At 35.9% G+C, this 13433-nt stretch overlaps 1 protein-coding gene across 1 annotated transcript; it reads left to right on the top strand.

Annotated features, from left to right (window-relative positions):
* Nucleotides 1-483: 483 nt before the first annotated feature.
* Nucleotides 484-2417, top strand: LOC132315066 (uncharacterized). The gene has a single exon (XM_059813824.1). It carries the CDS (start codon nt 834-836, stop codon nt 2148-2150), a length of 1317 nt encoding a protein of 438 aa, XP_059669807.1. The 5' UTR covers nt 484-833; the 3' UTR covers nt 2151-2417.
* The last annotated feature ends 11016 nt before the right edge of the window (nt 2418-13433 follow it).

Raw genomic sequence — 13433 nt, 5'->3', positions numbered from 1 at the left:
TTTAAATTAGATTGGGCTACCAAGTGCAAGTGGTTTACGATTATCTAATAATTTCTTTTATTTATTCGTAATTCAACTTCAACACTATTGATCAACAGATGCATGCACAAATTTTTAGTACTGTTTGAAAATGTTTGATAAAGACCAAGGTTCAGGACTCAGTATGAAAATATTTTCCAATCTTATGGTTGGATGCAGCTGGATTGGACCGGCTATAAGTCTTTTTACACTTATTTTTTAAAAAATGGGATACTAGTAGTAAATTGATTATTGTATTGCAAATTGTCACTTCGACTATTGATAATGTTGCAATTTGCACCCCTAAAGAGTGTATCTTCCAACATTTTTAATACTAGTTGAGGGGAACAAATTATAATGGAATGCAAGAACTTTAATAGTACATGATTGTGTGTTTTTTGGGTTGTAATTTGCAAATTTTTCTTTCCCTGTAATAAAGTTGTAACCATCTTTCTAAGGAACCAAACACCGCCTATGAAACTCCTCAAACAAACAAGTCCTAACCGTATTAACCAACATTGTCCCGCCGCCCGCGTTATGCTAACCCTAGCATCATTACAATTTTTTTTTTTTTTTTTTGAAAAGACAACTTTCTATTTATCCCCAAAAACACGTTTGGAAGATTCTCAAAGTTCAAAGTTCAAAGTTGAAGAGTTGATCAACATAGTCTATGTAGACTAAATAAACACACACATTTTAATATATATCTACATACCTTCCATATAAACAGCCCGCAATACATATATACCTCCTCCTCCTCCTCCTCCTCCTTGCTCTTTATATCTATTATATATGAAAACAACAATTCTTGACCCATGTCTCCATCTCATGCCTTCTCTCCCCTTCAAATTCCAATCCTGAAAAAAAGTTTTTGCAAAATGTTTGATTACAGGAGACTCATCCTTTCCAAATTTTCCATCTTCTCCACCATCTCCTTTGCCGCCGTCTTCTTCATCATCATAATCGCCGGCAGTTTCATCTTCAACGTTTCACTCCATTCAGTTGTTGCCAAAACTAAATACACTCACCAACAACTGCAGAGTCATATCAAACCCTCACAATTCATCCCATCTTCAATACACCATCTTTTACTTTCGGTTAAAGAAGATGTTAATGTAACATATGTTGAAGATCATACCCATTTGGCGATTCCATTGAATGTCACCAATCAAGAAAGAATTGCTTGGTTGAAGAGAAAATTGCCACAGTTCGAGCTATTCAAGAAAACCAGATTAACAGGGCAATTTGACAGCAGAGTACAGGAATTTATTGGTAAAGGGTGCGAGGTTCAGTTCTTCATGACATGGATATCTCCGGCGAGGTCATTCAGGGAAAGAGAGTTTCTTTCCATGGAGAGTCTTTTCAAATCACACCCTAATGGATGCTTGATGATCATATCAAGAACTATGGACTCTGCATATGGGTATAGGATCTTGGAACCCCTTCTTGACCGCGGATTCAGGGTTCTTGCAGTCACGCCGGACTTGTCATTTCTGTTCAAGAACACTCCGGCTGAGGTGTGGTTCGACGACATCAAGAGCGGGAACAAGGACCCCGGTGAAATTCCATTGGCACAGAACCTATCCAACCTCATCAGACTTGCAGTTCTCTACAAGTATGGAGGAGTTTACTTGGACACAGATTTTATAGTTTTGAAAGATTTTTCAGGTTTGAGGAATTCGATTGGAGCGCAAAGCGTGGATGTGTCCGGTAACTGGACAAGATTAAACAACGCAGTGTTGATTTTTGACAAGAATCATCCACTTTTGTATGAATTCATTGAGGAATTTGCCTCCACTTTTGATGGAAGTAAATGGGGACACAATGGACCATATTTGGTTTCTAGAGTGGTTGAAAGAGTGGCAAAAAGGCCTGAATACAACCTCACAGTCTTGCCACGGATGGCATTTTATCCGGTTAGTTGGAGTCGGATGGCTGGTTTGTTCATAAAACCGGCTAATCGGATTCAATCAAAGTGGGTGGAAGCCAAGCTGCGTCAGTTAGGTGAAGAAACATATGGCATTCACCTATGGAACAGAGAGAGTAGCAGATTGAGAATCGAAGAAGGAAGCATCATCGGCAGATTAATCTCGGCTCACTGTGTCATTTGCCATAACATCTATAGTTCTTGAAGAAACCCCCCATCAACCCCTTAGCTGAATGGCAAAGCTTCTTCAGCTAAGCGGAGTTGCTTGTCGTGAAGAGACAGACATTGAACAGACAGAATCCTCTTATTCAGATTCATATTAGCTCATGCTTTGCTTAAATAAGCTTTCAACTCAACGTACTTCAAAAAAATTTCATTCACTCAATGATTTTTTGGTTTCTTCTTGTTTTTAACATTTCCAATGTAAATAAGAAATTGTTCATATGTGAAATTGTAATTGATGAATATAAATACATACGAAATTGTTTGTTTCCTAACAGAGGAATTTCAATTTAATCATAAGTATGTACATTCATATCAGAACTTTCTACCACAGATCATAATCCTCAACCTAATTCTCAACCTTAACCGGAACCTGAAGCATCTGAATCTCCATATCCTGAATCTAGGCAATTTCCTAAATGACTTTTTTCTAGTCAACTTGTGCTTGCTAATTCTTGTTTTCTTATTTGGGAAGACAGACTCACCATCCATGAAGCTACCCTCTGAAGCCAACACTTTTTGACCGTCGCTTGCAGGACCAATGACCGGTCCAATCTGCTTAATGGACACCCAAGGATCAACATGAATTCCATCATCAGTATCACTGCCCCACAATAAAATAGGTTTGATTATCGGCGAACCACTGTAATCATTTAAATGAGTTGCCAGAGTAGTATGCTCCATGTCAAATAATCTTCCCAAAGATGTGCTTCCTCCCTTCATCAATTCTAACAAACTGTTACTTCTGCGCGAGGAAGCAAACGAAGAAGAGGAAGCAGCCGCGGAAGAAAAGGAAGACGATGATGAAGATGACAGATACAGAGATTTCTGGTACTCTATGATCTGCCTGATCTTGTTCTTCTGAGCTTCCTTGTCCATGATGAAAAGGGCCTCTTCTTCATCTTGCTCTTCAGTAATTTCTGATACCATTATGCTCTAAATTGTTTAAGACTTGTGCTCAATGAACTTGTAGAAAAAGAGTAATTTTGACACACAAGCTGAGAAGCATAAAAGAAAAACATGGGAAATCTACAGGAAGGAATTGAGATGGCTGAAACTCCCATTAAAAAAATGTGAAGCCGGCTATAAGAAAGAAATAGCTTCTATTTTAATAGTTTAAAAGTTGATTTATTTAAGAAAAGACAATATGCAAGAATCCATTAGCCAATTCAAGGTATGCAATGCATATCCACATTAATTGGGAAAGAATTCTCTGATTATCTACTAATGTTAAAAAAAATTAAAAAAAAAATTCCCAGAGAGTAATCAGACCTATATTTACAAACAAGCAAAGGAAAGACAAGTATGTTGACTATCAAGAAATGTTTGTTTTCCTGGCTCTTCTCTCAGAATGAAAATCTGTGTCAAGTCCGGATAAAAGTCGTTTGAACTGTGTTTTATATGATATTTGTCAAACAAGAATTTTACATGATTATACATGAAGAACTTCTGATATGGGGCATTTTTAATCTGACTACATCACATGAAGAAACTTCATCAAATGAGCCAAAACTTAAGACACCTTCAAAGTTCACTCGTGTTGTACAATTGTTCTCCCATGTCACGAAGGAATCCTCGTATGCATTTTGCTAAGAAGAAACATCTAAAACAAAATAAAGAACTAACGTGAAAAGCAAGAAAAATGATGTTGACAAAAACATTGTAGATTCTCCAACCATTCTATTAACAAAAATGTAATATAATCATGAGATCTAGGATGGCATTAGCAGAATAATACATATAGTCGTTCAAGACTCTTATTTTCAAGTTTCAACCTTATAAGGTGGTTTCATTCTAAGTGTTTAGAAATTGGGTCTTCAATTTTCAAATAATTCAATTTTCATCAAATTGAGCCAAACCAACCCAAAGTTTTCAAATAATTCATTCGAAGTGTTTAGAAATTGGGTCTTCGATTTTCATCAAATTGAGCCAAACCAACCCAAAGTTGAACTAGTTCATAAGTATCCGAAAAGATATACACGGTGAAAATCATTAGGTTGCCTCTCCATGGTTCACTGAACACCGTAATAGCCATAAAAACTTTGAAGGGCATACAGAGGTGTAAAAGTGGCAGCTGCTGAGTGAAATTCTCGCTGACCAATATGTAATTTCAGAATTATTATTATTGTTAAAGTGCAAACAAAAATCTAGTTATATGCCAAATGTGCAAGTACGTCCTTGGTGTTCCAAACAGTTTTGTCACACACTAAGATACCTAGAATATTCTTAGGACAAAAAAAAAATAAAAAACGCTAATTAAAAATTTTTAAAGGTATATTAAGGGTATTTTGGAATTTTTAGAAAAAAATAATTTGTCGAAAAGAACTAGTAATAGAGATTAGTGATCAATTTACACATACTTTTAAATGTTAAGAATTTATACCCACATACTAAGTAGCAAAGCTTCTTTTTTTTTTTTTTTTGTATATTTTTTTTTCTCTCCACACTTTACCCTTACTATTATTAATTTTTCTAGATATACACATCAGGAACTCTTGTTCTATTTGGCTCAGTTTTGATATTAGTAGAAGGGAACCTTATCAATGATGAAATTTTCCTCACTGGTAAGATTGGTTCGGTTTAAACATAATATAAAAATCTAAATTTAAAACTAATCTGAATGAAGTACTAAACGATTTTGTAAAAATTAAATTTTTTCGAATTGACACCAAGGGTCGAGCAACTTTCTTACCTTTCAAAGTAAAAAAAGTGAATGATTCAAATCTCCTTCAAAATAAAGTGGATATGTGAGTGAATTTTTTATCGAAATAAACAAATTAAAAATAAAAAATAAATTATACAAATTGAGTTTTTTTAGACAGACTAACAAGAGTGTTTTTTCCTACCCACAGCCGAATTATAACCATTTTAACAAGCAAAGCAACGTTTTTAATAACAAAAGTGTACAAGTAACCAGACACAATGCAGCCTTGCTCTCTCAGGATTTTCACCACTGTAGATAAGAAACGAGATCATCTTCTCCCGAAAATTTATAAAAAGATTATGAGTATCTCTCTCTGCATTAAGACAGAGGAGCAAGTAAGAATTTTAATTAAGTATCAAAATATTCCGTTGTGTAAAAAATGTACTAAAAACCAATGTCCAATTCAAAAGATTGAGACTCACATGATGTAGTTGTAGTGGGCAACACCGGTGACTGTCTGCATGCTTTAAGCCATGGGTTTATCTCAGGCGCTGTGAACGGTGAAGACCAAAAGGTTGGATAGGTTTAGGGTTAAAACTTAAAAAGTGTATATATAATATATTTGTGTATATATATATATATATATATATATATATATATATATATATATATATATATATTACGGAGTATAAAAGTACCGAATCCATCTGTTCAGATATTTTTGTAACCCAAATTTGCAATTGGAGCAGATCCCTGCGGCTTATTTATTTCTGAAACCGTGACCGAATCCAGCAATTAAAATATCAATTCGAACTGCACGAATTGAGATAAATCGAAGTAATGGATCAAATGAATATTCCCATTCATGAGCTTTTATATGCACTTGACTGTTTCCTCACCCACTTGGCTTGGCTGGCCTGGCTATACCCCTTGTATACCTGTAATTTTATTATTATTATTATTATTATTATTATTATTATTTGTATGTTTTCTCTTTTAATACACTTTATTTAATTACCAAAAATAAAAAGTTATACTAAAAAAATCATTGTTTATTCAAAATAAATCGTAGTGACTGAGAATTCAAAGAACTGTGAGGCAAGGAACATTGAATTGGAATAAAATATAGAGAAAATGCCATAGGCAATAATAATTAATAAATGACTTTAAAAAAAAAAGGAATTAATAAATAGCAAGAATGTCAACTAAATGAGCGCAGTACAAGATTACATACAGATATTATGACAATGAAAGCAAAAAATGTTCCTATATATAGAGGACTGTTTACTTGTTTAATGGTGTGTAAGAAATTTATGCATGAATTAAATTTTAATCATTAAATGTAAAAGGATAATATATATATATATTTCAAATCTAGGTGTTCTACTATAGAGCAAATTTTTTTTGTTTATATATATATATATATATATTTAGGGTAAATCAATTCAAGTAAGAAGAATCCAAAAGCTGCACAAGAAAATAATAACCCAAACAACAGGCCGAAAGCCCACAAGCCCAAAGTCAAACAAAGGCCCACAAGGCAAAAACAAACAAATACAACCAAAAACCCCACAGCTGCACCAACAGAGCAAAGGGGGAGCAGCGAGTTGGAGAGGCATGGAAGGGAGAGACTTAAGGACCTTCAATCACTGAGTTGGGTAGACTCCAAGCAGCAGCGATAGTTCTTGATTCCTTGTTATCCCGCAGTTTTCAGCTTGCTTCATGCCCATCGATCATTAGTAATATTTTCCTAAAGTACGTAGTTGCTTGTTTTACCTAGCTAGCTATTATATAAATGAATGCAGCATCTATATATACTATCATTTACTCCTTTTCCCATGTAGTAGAATCTATTTCCCAAACCATTTGCAGTGAATTCTAGACCCAGATTGGTTAACTAAAGAATCCATTCTTTGTATAATGGTGAGATTTTGGAGCTCAACATGAGAATGCCATAGCCAAAACATGCCAATTTTGCAAATAGTCAGGTTTTGTATAAAACTGTCAAATATTTATTTACATGTTTTGATTGTCCTTTCGGAACCATTGATTTACTTTGTGGTATGTTTTAGTCAATGTAAAATAAGATTCAATTTCTCATTGTTTGGACGTAAAATATTTTTTAAAATTTTTTTTTTAATTTTATTTTATGGTGTTTGATTGTCGTAAAATATTTATGAAGAAAATAAATATTAAAATTTAAGAAAAATAACTATTTATCAATTTTAGACAAGTTATTTTACATGTCCTGTCTGATGGACTCGATCTCAATCTCAACGTAATCCTTTACCAAATACTGACAAAGTAAAAATAAAAAAGTTACCAAATCATGGATATGATTAGACAAAGGTTACTTACAAGAAAGGTTAAGGATTCGGCACAGGCTAGAAGAGTGCAGCTTGATTGGGATTTGCCTGAATTTATCCGGCCACTGCCGGAGCCACTGGACTAACTGATCGGCGAGATGGTGTCGGATCAGATCTGCCTCGTCCGCCGTCTCTCACTGCTCTCAGAGTTAAATCAGCTTCTTGGTTTCCTCTCTTGACAGTGATCGGCGGGATGATTTCTGATCTACTCTGTCGCCGTCCTCTTCCACAAACCGGACTGTGGGTGGCTAACCATTGATTCTGTATACAATTAGATAATTTCTGATTGCTTGTAATCTTGCCTTAGAATAGGCTCGGGCTCAATATTGTTTGGGCTGTGTTTAGGGGCTTCGGCCTTTTGTACATTTGTACAGTTATATATAAAACCTTACTTTCCGAAAATAAAAATAAATAAAAATAAAAAAATATTTTATCTGAAAAAGAAAAAAAATATTTTACGTCGAAACAAACAAAACATTAATGTGATTTTTTTTTTTTTTTTTTGGGTAAATAATGTGAATCTTATTTGTTTGTAAGCACAACCAAACTCTATGTTTCTATTTATTTTTGTTTCTAATTGGCCATAAGGCTCTTTTATCTTGGAAAACAATATAATTACCCCCATGAAGTGTTAGCTAGCCGCACACGAATGACATAAATACTATTGTTGCTTTAGCTTTCTATGTATATCACAGCGCGGTGTAGTAAATTTTTTAACGTTAGCAAATAGTGGTTCATCATCAGACATGCACGGACCATAATATTTTTAAAAATTTTGATATTTATGTTTCCCATCATGAACAATGACAAGATGTTGTAGAAAGTATAGATCGTTTGAGATATATGACTCAGACAATCAAACACTAATGATAATTAATGAGAACCATACAATAGAGACACAGATATTACAATTTTTTGACATAAATACTATTGTTGCTTTAGCTTTCTATGTATATCACAGCGCGGTGTAGTAAATTTTTTGACGTTAGCAAATAGTGGTTCATCATCAGACATGCACGGACCATAATATTTTTAAAAATTTTGATATTTATGTTTCCCATCATGAACAATGACAAGATGTTGTAGAAAGTATAGATCGTTTGAGATATATGACTCAGACAATCAAACACTAATGATAATTAATGAGAACCATACAATAGAGACACAGATATTACAATTAAATTGTTCCAATGCGAATGACAAATCACACAATTGAGTTACAGATATTTTGAATGACAAATCACACAATTGACCGTGTAGTTATTACAGCTGCTATTATAAAACACAATATTCCATGCAGATAAAGTAGGTACGTGATGCTGATCTGGAACGAATTTGCCCAAGAGTACGTACGTCTAAGCTTCATGATCGAGGATGATGATAGGAAAGCATAGAGTAGAGGGTCTGCAAAAACGTAAGTATAAAAAGGATAATGGCAGCAATGACTGATAACCTTATCCAAATATTACCTGCACAATTATGTTTCACTGTTTCCATTTGTCCTCGCCAAGGGGTGCAGAAATGCTTCACCTTAATCCATAGCGGATTGTAATGGAAATGTATTGGAACATCAATATTCTTGCAAATACCATTAAAGATTCCCACCACCGGTTCACTTGTACCCAAATGGTTACATATGACTCCTGCATTTTCAAGCAATTTAACATCCGCCTCGGAGTCTATGAGTATATCCATGAGGAAAGCGTGTGACGTGAAGAAAGTAGTCTCAATGGAATGGCAACATTGCTCAAATGCGATGATGTTTCTGAAGAATGTCTCGGTGAAAGTATTAACACTAAAACGCGGGATTTCAAGACTACCACTCCTCCAGAAAAAAAAGAAAAAAAGGAGTCCTAAAGTTGACATCGAACAGGCCGTTACTTCTCTTACGTTTCCGCAGCTTGGCTCCCGCAATGTTGAGTTGTGTTGCCGTACCTTGGTAACCAGGATGCTCTCGGTGACGGTACACTGTACGCATCTCATCAAATGATGGAAGACATCCCTTGCGTTGTCGACGGATGAGTATACCAGAAGATTCAATTATGTAGCAAATGTGTAACAGATGGAGTATATGATGCGGATGTCGCACGGTCTGATCATCTGAGTAACGCGTTGCATTTAGAAGGAAGCTCTTCATACCATATTCTATGTGAATTATATCACAGAAGAACCAAAGGACATATTCAGCAAGGGAGGAGAGGTCATCATTATCATCAGGTAAACCTTTTACGGTCAGGCTAAATAAGACTTGAAGAGCAGAGAATGGGATCTGGTTCTCCAGTAGTAGCAAGTCACGTCGGACCGCCGAGTACCTAAGACGCTTCAAGATGGGGTCATCTTCCTTCTTGTAATGCCTGTATAAAAGTTCGACAATGAAGCAACCATCAGTCATCATCATTTTTGCAAAATCTTCATCCACCACGAGTTGTGGATAGTATTTACTGAAGGTTTCTCGCAAGTTGAGCATAGCTTCCACACAATCTGCTTCGATGGACGAGCTTCCAACTCGCTGAAATAGTAAACGCATGTACTCTGTTTTGACATTCTCCATTTCGTTCAGACTTGCAGTATTTCTGTGAAGAGACCCAATAGATACGACGTTAGGGGTATAAGCTTCTTTCTTCTCTGAACGAAGGATACTGGGGACACTTTCTATTTTGTGCCCAGTACTCGTTGAGCCAGAACTTTCTCCCTTCTCCATATCAGTAGATTTCTCTCTACTTGACATCTCTCTGGCTTAATTTGTGTTCAGGACTCTCAGTTCTGAGCAACCCAAGACTCCATATATAATTATATATAATCGCAGTAGAACTTTGGGTTTTTCACTTTATCATGTGAAAAGCTCACCATCTGGAGCTCAAAATCGCAGTAACCTGTCACGTTGCTTTACTTTTTGTCTTCATCTGATCCAAATGAACGATTAATGTTAATTGCACTTGCATTCAGGAAACAGTAGAGGATCTACATACTAAAACCAAATTATTGAAAGTGATTAATATTGAGAAAAATATTACTAACTCTCCCAACCAAAGAAATTCTGGCTACCTTGCCCGGCCTTCTACAGTCTAATAAAGAGAAAAACTCAGGCTATAAATTGAAGAGGCAATCTGTAAAAACATGAGAGTGAGCAAAACAAATGATGACAGAAGAGAAAGGCCGCAGAAACGAGTGCAAAGAAACTAAACACGACACAAACTGAGATAGAGGCCTCAAAGCGCCTCGATGCTGGTGAGTTTTGTGCTAAAAGTTGAAGGATGCGAGGAAATAAGATATATACATATATAATATATATATATAGATACACAAAAACAAGTGTATAGAGAGTGAGGGAGAGATTGGCTTACCTGATGATACTCAGAAGGGCAAACGCTGACGATGATGACAGCGACCGAGAGGGACAATGCGTAACGCCAAGGCAGACGCAGAGATGATAGTGACGGAGAGGGACAAATGTAAAGCTGTTCACTTCTGACCAAAAATGGCTTTCCATATTCACTAGTTGAGCTAGAACTTTCATTTAAATATAACAATCAAATTACTTAGCACGTGCATTGACTAGCACTGTGCAAGGGTTAACCAGACAGCTCACATTCAGTTAGTTCAGGACTGTATCATATAATAAAATATTTGGGTACTTTAAATATCCATGTTTTTGTGACGTTTCTAATTTTTAGTATTTTTTATTTTTTCTAGAATTTCGTTAATGTAAGACTATTTTTGTCTTTTCACTTTTTTTCGTGCCGAATTATGGTTGGGTCCAGGTGCAATTGTGCATTGAGTAGCATTTAATTGATGGTGTATTATATGTGTATGCAATGTGAAAAATTAAAGCAAAAACAAAATGGAAAATAAATTGAAATGGCGGGACCCACCACTAGTGTGTATTTGAGGTTAGAGACCATTTTGGCCTCTTACACTCTCTCTCCCCGCTGCTCTCTCTCTCCCTCATTCTCAAGCTTTCTTTTTCTTTTTCTTTACTTCAACCTTTGAATCATGATTACTTCTTCATTACTTACCGGATTTAAGTATCGTTTGAGGCGAAACGGAGAGCACAACGAGCTCTACACGCTAGTGTAAACAGTTCCAGCTTTGGTGCTTCCCTTGGATTTCGAAATTCTTGATCATTTTAAGGGTTTTGCTCAATTTGAGGTAGGGGCTTCCTAATTCACATTATTCATGCACCTTTGTGAGTTAACCTACATGAATTGTGTTATACCATGCTTAATTATGTTAATTGTAACCTAAATTGTCTTGATTGTATATATGTGAATATGTGAAGACTTATCTTGATTGTACTATATGGAAAGCATGCTTATATTGTGAGTTATGCCTATTGTATTGTTCACATACTATGAATGGTGTAGGAAAGCATGCCCTATCGTATTTTGTGATAATCCATTATTGTTTAAATATTGAAAGTATGAGACATGCTTACTTATGTTGTGTCAAATTCCTCATTTTCATAGTATTGAGATCATGAGACATGCATGTACACCATTGGGTTGCATGAAGGGAAGAAATTGTTCTTAAAATGAAAATGGGGAGTTTTAGGAAGAAAAAATGTTTTTATGAAAGTGTTTTGGAAAACTCTGTCGCCGCGGGGGTACCAAAGGGCCAGAGATTAATATAGCCTAGAGGGGAACTAGGGAGTCGCCCTAGCGTGGTTGAGCTAGCTGGGCCCCATAATGACGCCGCGGGGGTACCAAGGGTTAGGGATACTAGCCAATCCTCTTCTCGTGTCGCTGCGGGGTCACCAAAGGGCGGGCTGTATTAACAGTTTGAAAGCGATGATTTTAATTATGAAAATGGGGAGCGACATCGGCATGCATTGCATCTACATTGCACCTTATTAATTGTGTAGAGATTGGTAACTATGTTGTATTTTCCCCTACATTTGTATGACTCCGACTCCTATTGGCCTATTATTTGTTTTGGATTCACGGGGTCTCATGAAATGCATCTTAGGCACCACCTACTGAGCAAATTGCTCACCCCACTATATTTATCATTTTTTTTTCAGGACATGGAAAAGAGGTAGCTGACGATAATCCAACTCAGCCTTAGCTTGGAGTAGGAAAATGTCTTTTTTGTTACTTTTTGTATTTGGGCCTAATTTTGTAAAAATGTCGACTCAATATGTATTATTTTTGCAACATGTAAAATGATTGGTATATGGCCCCTGGAGTAATGTAATTAAGTTTTATTCACTAAATCCTTTAATGGGGTTTAAGTAACGTGTTATAGTTTATGTCGACGTGGTTGTTGAAATTGTAATTTATTGTTAAAATGTATGTAATAATGCACGTGAGTTTAGTGGCGTGGGTGGTTGAATCACCAAATGTTGGTGTATTTGGGTTATCACTAGACATTAGTAAGTGGAATTGTGAATTTTCCAGAACCAGTCGACGTGTGGCGTCCTATACGTCGACCGGTATCCTGGCAATGTGGGTCATTGTTGCTCAGGTTCCAAACCGGTCGACGTATGGGAGCCATACGTCGACCGGTTTCATATCCCAAACCAGTCGACGTAAAGTTCCATACGTCGACCAGTATCTTCACAGTGAGTATTTGTTGCACACGTTCCAAACCAGTCGACGTATGGCTTCCCATACGTCAACCGGTATCTTGGCAGTGGGTATTACCACTGTTCATGACCCAAACCAGTCCACGTTTGATGCATATACGTCGACCGGTTTACGTCACATATGTAATTACTATTTAAGTTCTTAAATTACACTTTGTCACCCAAGTGAGGTTACACATAATTATTTTATGACATACTAAAATGCAATAATTGTATTTTGACCACCGAAAAGACTATATTGTCCCGGATCTTATTTTATTTATTACACGATGCAAGTAAATAACTATTATACCCTTGAGTCTCAAATTATTGATTTGTAGTAATTTACCATTTTGCCCTTTTGGACCTTGATATTTAAATTTAACGTGAAATGACCGTATTACCCTCAGACGTTTTTAGGTTGGGTAAGGAGCCGTTTAATGATCCGGATCCATGAGGAGCTGGGTCGTTACAGTTTTCTAGTAATTACTTTATTTATTTATGTGAGGAATTGGTAATACTTGGTTTTTTTTAAAGAAGAATGTTAGATTAGAAATCAATGAATGTGAAGGTTCAAAGTCGAGCTCCCTAGAATAACAAGGAGTGACCCAACCGCTGGGCTACGAAGACATTAGCTAGTAATACTTGTTTAAGAAACTTAAATTAAGGAAAAAATTGGTTTTCTTGTATTTT

This window comes from Cornus florida, unplaced genomic scaffold (assembly GCF_030987335.1).
Source record: "Cornus florida cultivar Cherokee Brave unplaced genomic scaffold, ASM3098733v1 CherokeeBrave_3.0.0_Hap2_Chr06, whole genome shotgun sequence".
In the NCBI taxonomy this organism is placed as follows: Eukaryota; Viridiplantae; Streptophyta; class Magnoliopsida; order Cornales; family Cornaceae; genus Cornus; species Cornus florida.
This window is presented reverse-complemented; position numbering and strand designations above follow the sequence as displayed.

Excerpts from the sequence above, each read along its gene's own strand:
- LOC132315066 (XM_059813824.1), top strand. The coding sequence starts at position 834 with ATGTCTCCATCTCATGCCTTCTCTCCCCTTCAAATTCCAATCCTGAAA.